Raw genomic sequence first — 8495 nt, 5'->3', positions numbered from 1 at the left:
TAATATTTATTAAAATCGTGGGGATATATATGAAATAAATTTTGTTTGCAAACTATACGCTTAAATGCTCGATTCCATTTTGATTTTCCAATGGATTATTTTTTCTGAATCAATAGCTACTTCGACGTCTCTATTGTGACGTCTTGATAACGTCGGGTTTTGGTGCCATTCTTGGATATTTTTTCCCATTTAAGCACTGATGTCACTATTTTTCAACTTCATCGGGGTATGAAAGAAATTTTATTTGGAAATTGTGTGAATCCGCGCTAGTAGATCCCTAGCGGATTCACAAAAGTTTACAAACAAAATTTATTTCATAACCCATGCAATGAAGTTAAAAAATGCATATCAATGCTTATAAATATTTTTCATTTTTGAAAATGCACGATACGGTTAAACGTACCATTCCATATTGAGTTTCCAATGGATGTTTTTTTTCTAAATCAGTAAGCAACGTTGACGTCTCTATTGTGACGTTATGACAAAGTCGAGTTTTCGCGCCATTCTCGGATTTTTTCTTCATAGATTATGAAGAAAAAAATCTGCCAATCAGAAAGTCTGCTTAAGTATGAAAACATGAATGGGCTTATAAAAAATAAGCCAATCAGGAGGTCGGATTTATGTAACGTGTTACAGCGTTTTATTCTGTCAACTTATCGGTGAATATTATGTCCGGGTGCTAACTTTACCTGACACCGGCAGGTTTTGTTATTCGGCCTTCACATTGGTAATATATTGTAAACACTCACATCTTACAACGTGTTTTTCTAGACCAATGAAAATCATCAATTTTGATCACGTGTCATAACTTCATACCAAAGGAAAGAAGATCTCGCGCTGCAAGTTGTGGTTAGGGAAAATATATGGAATAGGCACTGTTCGTTTGTATGCTAACTTGTGCATTTTGTGCACGATAGAAAACGTTGCTAACTAGTAACTGCGTAAGTAAGTATCTAAATTATCGTCTTTTAAACGCCTGTCATGACCACCAAAGTTGACGTAGGCCTTTCTAATGTTGATGAAAAATTCCAAAATGGCGACGGCGAAGTAGAAGTGAACGGGAATGACTTTACTGAGGACTTAAATGGTACTGACAGTAAAAATCCTGATGGGAGGATTATTAGAAAAGCTAAAAGATTCCATCGGCAAAACTCGGGATCCGACGCACTGGTTTCAAATGGCGAAACTGTACATGCAAATCAAGCAAAACAAGCACTTGCTGTAAACAAAAACAGTCGTAAATCAAGGGACGGCCGCGGACGAGGCCTTCCGAAGAAAGGTTAGTGCTTTATTTGGAATTGTTCGTACTTTAAAGACTAATGGATATTATGGATATCTGTTCAAGTTCAACTTGGTCACTTTCATCTTTTAATTATTAAATACTAATATAATGCTGCTTGAAGGATGCTTATCGCGTGCCCATCGACATCGCCATATGTTGTTGTGCTTTTGTTATTGTACTCGGAACACCTCGGGCACATGTTCTGCAAGATCAAGACTGAGGGTTGTCCAAGTGCTATTTCTTCACAATATGCAGAGATGAAAGTCCAATAACCACTTTTCCATTTATTACATCAAATAAACTCAAACATGCTCAAGATATTACCTCTGTATAAGGACCTCCTACTTAACATTTTACACTGATTTCTCTGGGTCCTAATATTAGGCAATTATTATAAACACAAATTTGACCTGTGTATTAGAAAGACCATTTGACCTGTGTATTAGAAAGACCATTTGACTTAAAAGAATATTAGTAATTTTTCTTTTGTCACTTTGATGCTCTCAAAGAACTGCTTTGATTGGGATTATGGTTTTCTTGCATCAGTTACGAAGTTTTTACTGATTTGTAAATATTGAGCTAAAAATAGAAATGATGAAATTGTGTTTCAGGGGGTGCAGGTGGTAAAGGAACATGGGGAGCACCAGGAGATGAAATGTTGATGGAAGAAAGATGTAAAGATGCTAATGACCCCAATTATGATTCTGAGAGTGAGGTAATACTGCAGTCAGATGATGTCCTAAACAATTATTGTTATATGTACTTTTCTAATTTAATAATAATCTTGTTGTTTGCATTAAAAAAAAATAACTTCGTTAAAAAGAATATTTCTATAGTTCAGTGTATGCCAAAACTTTATACGAATACCTTACACTGTATATAGCTATAAACATATTTTGTGCTATATTTGCCTGCCCTATCACATATTTGTTAAAAACAGAATCTGAATAATCATAACATTAAAAACAAAAGCAAAACATTGTTTTATTCAAGATTTCAATTTGTTGAATTCACCATTTATCTTTTAGCTCTTTGAGCTGCAAGCATTTGAAAGGCTTGTATCAAGGTACATAAATGCTTGTTTCAGGATGAGTATGTAGTGGAAAAAATAGATCTGGAAGTTACCCCAGAGGAACTTTCAAGGGTCCTTCAGCCTGTGATTTCTGAATACTATAACCATGGCGATACATCAGAAGTACAGGTAGGTAACGCTTGTGTTTGTATACATTTTTTGTCCAGATGAGATATACTTTAAACATCTGAAATTTAACCATTTCGTTAAGATTAAGAGCACAGGTTTGTTTATATGAACGACCTTGGCCTTCATTTTAATCAAGCATTGTTCCATGAATAGGCATATAGTAACTTCAAATTATTCCTATAACATGTACTATTATTCTGGTCATGAACTTATTTTTGCTGCACTTTATTTCGCATTTTCTTGCCCAACGACTTTTTCACACCCTACAGTGCTTGTAGTTGAATCTTATTTGCAGCAATTTATGGCAAATGAATGATACGGTCCCATGGACTAGCTTTAAATATTAAATTGATTCACTACTGTAAACAGGGGTGTTTTCAAGTTTGGATATTTTCCAAAAGTCTATATTCAAAATATTCATAGTGATAATTTTTTTGCTCTATATACATCTTTAATTTTAGTTATTTGCAAGTCAAAATTTGATGTTGTCATGGATGTGTTCCTGAAAAGTTAATGGAAGCAAAATAGTCAATTTCAACAGATTCCGCCTTTACAGAATAAAAATAAGTCGGTGAAGGATCACAATTTGGTGGTATATAATTTCATTTTGGACATTTTTTGAGTTTTTAACATATGTTAATATATTAGTATTGAAATTGTTTCAGTAACATTAAAATGTTAATTTTATTTCGATTTCTCGATTTACAGGAAACACTGCAGGAACTGAAACTGCGGACTTTGAAACCTAAAGTGATAGAAATGATTTTGAGCATGGCATTGGACCACAAATGTACACACCGTGAATTGAGCTCCATCCTAATTTCTGACCTCTATGGCAAAGTCCTTACTTCTGATGATATTGCAAGTGGCTTTGACGATGTGCTGAACAGTCTGAGTGATTTAACTATTGATACGCCAGAAGCTCCTGTGGTAAGAGCTTAGTTATACATACATATAAAGTTAAAAATATTGTACTCTTTGTGTATAGAGTATATACAATTACAATAAAAGATTACATGGCATCATGTAGCATTGTATTGTTCATACAATTTCAAGCCTACTGCCATCTTAGTTACAATAGCAATGATGAAGTAACATATGACCTGTTATTTCACGATTTTCTTGAGTTACACTGTATTATTGACAATTCACTTATGTCACTTAATTTTGTTGTTTTTATCCACAGGTGATTGGTCAGTTTATTGCTAGGGCTGTGGCGGATGATTGTCTTCCCCCCAAGTATATGCGTAGTTATAAAGGTAACGTGGAATGTGAGCACACAGTTAATGCACTCGAGAAAGCAGAGCTTTTGCTGAGCAAGAAGCATGGCATTGTTCGTTTGGACAACATATGGGGAACAGGAGGAGGCATCCGGCCCGTGAAATACCTTATTAAACAGGTAACTGATTCCTAATATTTATATACGTAAACTCTCTCCAAATGATTAAAGCATACATTTCTATCACTGCTAGTATTTATAACAATCTGTTTTCCACTATCACTATTGGTATTTATAATAAATCTTCTCCCCTTTAAATAGTTGTCTCCCCTATCATATTAATAAATTGTCTCCTCTATCATGAAGATGTCTCCATTATCACTATAATAAATTGTCTCCCCTTATCACTTATAGTTTTCATAATAAGTTGTCTCTCCTGTCTTCACTATTATTTATAACCAGTTGTCTCCCTTATCACTGCTGGTAATTTTACAAGTTGTCTCCCTTTTGTAGATGGTGATGCTGCTGAAGGAATACCTATCCTCTGGAGATATCCATGAGGCCACACAATGTCTCCAGGAACTTGAGGTGCCACACTTCCACCACGAAGTGGTTTACGAGGTGAGGAATTAGTACCAGCACTTTCCATTCATGACTACCATGTAATAAAAAACAAAGGGAATATTTCAAGTTATCTGAGTTTTCTAGTTATGAATAGTTATATTTGAATATGACCAACAAAAGTCTTTAGATTAAACAGGATATCAAGTTCATTTTGTTTTAGATGTAGTTGTCAGTTCGTCACATCCCATAATTATTGAAATGGTGTCTCAAAAATTTTAATTTCTCAAAGGCCTGAAAGGTAGGCCCAGAAAGAAAAAAAATGAAATTCCTTCGATACTGATTGTTACTAGCAGATGTTAATTTGATTACAAATTCATTAAAGGGGAAGATTATCAAATTGTGTATGACTCCCTGGATTTCCTGAGTATGTATTTAAAAAGATATGATTTGATTTGACAGGCAACTATGATAGTGTTGGAGGATGGAAGTCCGAGAGCAGCTAATATGATGTGTAACCTATTGAAATCGTGGAGTGAGACGTTAGTTCTTACTACACAACAAATTACTCAGGTTTGTACGCATTTAATTAACAAAAGCTGTGGTGAAAAGACAAATGCTAATCTTTATTTATGAAATTCAACGTGTGTCCTGACTTTTGAAGTAAAGCCTTGTTCCATGAGGAATTTTCCCCAAAACTGCTACAAAATGTGTAGTAAATGTGTAATAAAACTAGTCATGTGCCTCAATCTCATTCATGCAATTTATCGAAAAACCAGAAAAATTGCATTATGGGCATAATGCCTTTGTGTGATTGTGTGTTGCTTCCATGTATAATGATTTCTTTGTCCTGATCATATATCGATAAATTTTATTGAAATTGAATGGTCACTTTACCAGCTGGTGTATCATGTTTATTGGGAGAGAGAGCCATATGTGGTTTTAATTGTAAAGCAATAATTATGTGATCGGAGGATTATTTAAGTCTGCAGACTTCTAATAAAAACACATGTTGATTTCATAGGGATTTAAGCGGATATATGATGCCCTACCAGACATCACTCTGGACGTCCCGGCAGCCTATACTCTTCTGGAGCAATTCGCCACTTTATGTCACCAGGGAAGAGTCATTGGGAGTGATATCTTCCAAGATCTACCTCAGAGGTATGTAACTATATATAAATACACCTAATCCAACATTTTCACCATTAAGACCTTTACCAGAGATATTGGTGCCAATGTTAAAATTACTATTCAATAAATATGTAAGATTACTTTTCAATAAATATTTAAGATAACTATTCAATAATTATATAAAATTACTTGGCATAGGGAAAATGATGGTAGTAGATTAATACACTAGATTTTATCCTTTTGTCCTATAGTCTAATCCTACCAAAGAGGTTTGTTGGTTGGTTTTCTTGGCAATGATAAAATTGAGTTATCCCCCTTAACTAGAGTTTTCTCCCATTAATAATAGTAGTTGTCTCCCATTGAATAGAGTTTCTTGCCTTTAGTATAAATTGTCTCCCTTTTGCTAGAGTATCCCCATTAATACAGTTGTCCCCCATTAACTAGACGGCTGCGAATTTCAACATTCTTTCTTGTTACAGAGGACGCAAGAGGTTTGTGTCGGAGGGGGATGGCGGCCGTCTCAAGGAGCAGATAATGTAAAGCTTTGTGTTTTTACGCCGACATTGGTGCAACCTTGATGTATATGGTGAAATGGCAAAGCCACTGAAGTGCTTGGACATTATTTCACATGGGTATATAGGACAAAGTGCTATATAATACAATTATTGTGTTTGAACTGTAGGCTGGCAGCATTTCTGCAGTATTGACTTTGTAGATAAATGTGTTTGTAATGAACCTGTTAATTCACAGCTTGTGTGAAGATGTATCCATCATGACGTTAATTTGAATCTTTTTATATCAACCACTGCCATTCTGCTGATTGTTTTCTAATTAACCCTTGAACTTTGAACTGTTAGATGTTACAGAAAACAGAAGTAGGTTTCATTCTCCATTTGGGCAAACTGAGAATATTTTAAGATGTCATACTCATTTCTTTTTTCCCACTTTTCAATCGCTTCTGGTTATAAAAATGTGTGTTTTGGTCATTATCTTTAGGAAAACAGGAACCAATTTTACAGTTACAGTGAGACTGGTTTTCCAAAATCTACACAATCGTGTTCCTATGGTAGAAATAAAGCAAAGTCTTTAGAAATTCTCTTTCTCTTGTAGAGGGTAAACTACTGTTCTGGCCCTAAAGGCGTTGGAAGGGTAGAACCTTAAAGGGAATCTTAGCCAATCTTCTATAGGAATGAAATATTTTTGTCCATATTAGGTCTACAGCATGCCAGAATAAAGATTGTTTTGTAAACCATGACCAGGGGGATAGGACCAGTAATTAAACTGATGCCATTTTTTTGCAACTTTCATATATTTGTCAATACTGTTGACCTTTCCTTAAAAATGCATCTTAAATTCTTTTTAGTTTAAGATAGAAATCTATTAAAAAATCTTATTCTTCCATTGTGGGAATGCAAGTATTTTGTTCATAATTTGTCTATTCCGTCTATGCATATTGCAAAGTTAACTCCTTTGTGTATACCTAAGTATACAATATTTTGTGAGCGAAATCCACTTTGTTTTTTCTTTTCTGAAAAGTATTATTTTATGCTCACAAACACATGACGTCACAATTGATACCTTCCCACAAGGGCAGATAACTCTGTAATATGCAAATACGATCTATCCTTTTGATTCTTATAGAACCAATTTGATGTAAACCACGGGTCTGGGCCCCAGGGCTAATTGGGGGTCTCTAGCAAAGTAATTATGATTGATATTATTTTGTCACACACATCCTCCTGAGGTGTGTGGTAAAATAATGGTGATTTGTTGAGTGTTTTTATGACTGCACTTTTGAACACTTTCATATAGAGTCACGATTGGAGAGTTGTTGAACTCTCAGGATGGAATGAATACATGTACATGAGAGACAATTAAAGGAATGAGTAAAGCAATATGCCGCTGCTGTGTTTTTTTCTCCAATTTTCCTGTAGACCTACAGATACGTCACAAATTGGTCTTGTGTTATCAACACATCTACACCCAGTTGTTCGAAATCCATGTCAACAACTTGATGGATTTTTACCAAGTTTGTGAGATACAAATTTTTGCGTTATTTCGGGAGAGCTCAAACACAAATTTAAATGTTCATGCTTGGTCTAAATTGTCCGAATTACAAATTTTTGAAACTGACAAATGCTATGATCTTGGACAATTTCTAACATTACATTAATCCTGTCCTTGACACTTCTGTTCGTCCAAGTTTGACATTATCTGTCCTCGAAAGTTATGTCTGGATTATCAAGTCCAACAAGAAGCTTGAAGGATAAATCCTAGTTCAGGAAAATTAGCAAATTCTTCAGTTTTCTGCTCTAAGTTTGAAAGGACGTGTTCATTTTACATCTGAGAATTATTTGGTGGAAGTGAACAAAATGTGTTTGAGAAGGACCCAAGGGACTGAAGAGGGAAAATTAGCAAATTCTAGGATAGAAAGATTTCATTCACATTATATCTGATAATCATCACATTATATCTGATAATCAATAATTTGTCTGCAGCATTTCTTGGGTAAAGGTAAACCAATATTGTAAAATAAACCCCATAAAGTACCATTGTCAGAGATCCATTGTTGATTGCACTACATTTATATATATGCTACACTACAGTATACGGTGATAAGTGTAGTATAGAGCAATGGGTCTCCAAAATGCTGAAAATTAGGGGAAAGATTAATTGGATTCCATTGGAGAAAATGGTAATTTCTTTAAAAAGCAGAATCAGTTAGGAATAAACAGAAATATTCTTAATTACATCTCCAGAGTGATTCAAACCCAGTGTAACTGTTATATTATAGGACCTGTACTCCTGTAAATGTAGCTTGGTTGGGTTAAATAGGCTAAGTCAGTGATATAGACCCTCTTGCCGGGCCTTGTGTTACCACTAATGTTTTATAGCCATGATATTTATGAGAATAGAAACAATACTTAAAGAGATATAGCAGTTTCAAAACACCAATACATGAAAGATATGAACACATCGATAGAAGTATAAATAAATAAGATTGAAAAACTTTCCTCGTATGTACTAATTGACCCAATGCCATGTGTAATATAGCTACGCCTCATGTTTGCAAATGCACATGTACCTATTCAATGTTG

General features: G+C 34.6%; 1 protein-coding gene across 1 annotated transcript; it reads left to right on the top strand.

The window, feature by feature from the left end:
• Positions 1-794: 794 nt before the first annotated feature.
• Positions 795-7292, top strand: LOC138335537 (programmed cell death protein 4-like). The gene is made up of 9 exons (XM_069284673.1): positions 795-1279; positions 1894-1997; positions 2370-2483; positions 3192-3413; positions 3670-3882; positions 4216-4323; positions 4726-4836; positions 5288-5427; positions 5877-7292. The coding sequence occupies exons 1-9, from the start codon at positions 982-984 to the stop codon at positions 5935-5937; spliced, it is 1371 nt and encodes a 456-aa protein (XP_069140774.1). The 5' UTR covers positions 795-981; the 3' UTR covers positions 5938-7292.
• The last annotated feature ends 1203 nt before the right edge of the window (positions 7293-8495 follow it).

The sequence above is a fragment of the Argopecten irradians genome, chromosome 11, assembly GCF_041381155.1.
Source record: "Argopecten irradians isolate NY chromosome 11, Ai_NY, whole genome shotgun sequence".
In the NCBI taxonomy this organism is placed as follows: Eukaryota; Metazoa; Mollusca; class Bivalvia; order Pectinida; family Pectinidae; genus Argopecten; species Argopecten irradians.
This window is presented reverse-complemented; position numbering and strand designations above follow the sequence as displayed.

What these genes read in the sequence shown, in the direction of transcription:
- LOC138335537 (XM_069284673.1), top strand. Translation starts at nt 982, where the DNA reads ATGACCACCAAAGTTGACGTAGGCCTTTCTAATGTTGATGAAAAATTC. An exon ending in ATACGCCAGAAGCTCCTGTG is followed by an intron (nt 3,414 to 3,669) that starts GTAAGAGCTTAG and finishes TTTTATCCACAG; the next exon opens with GTGATTGGTCAGTTTATTGC. An exon ending in CTACACAACAAATTACTCAG is followed by an intron (nt 4,837 to 5,287) that starts GTTTGTACGCAT and finishes TTGATTTCATAG; the next exon opens with GGATTTAAGCGGATATATGA.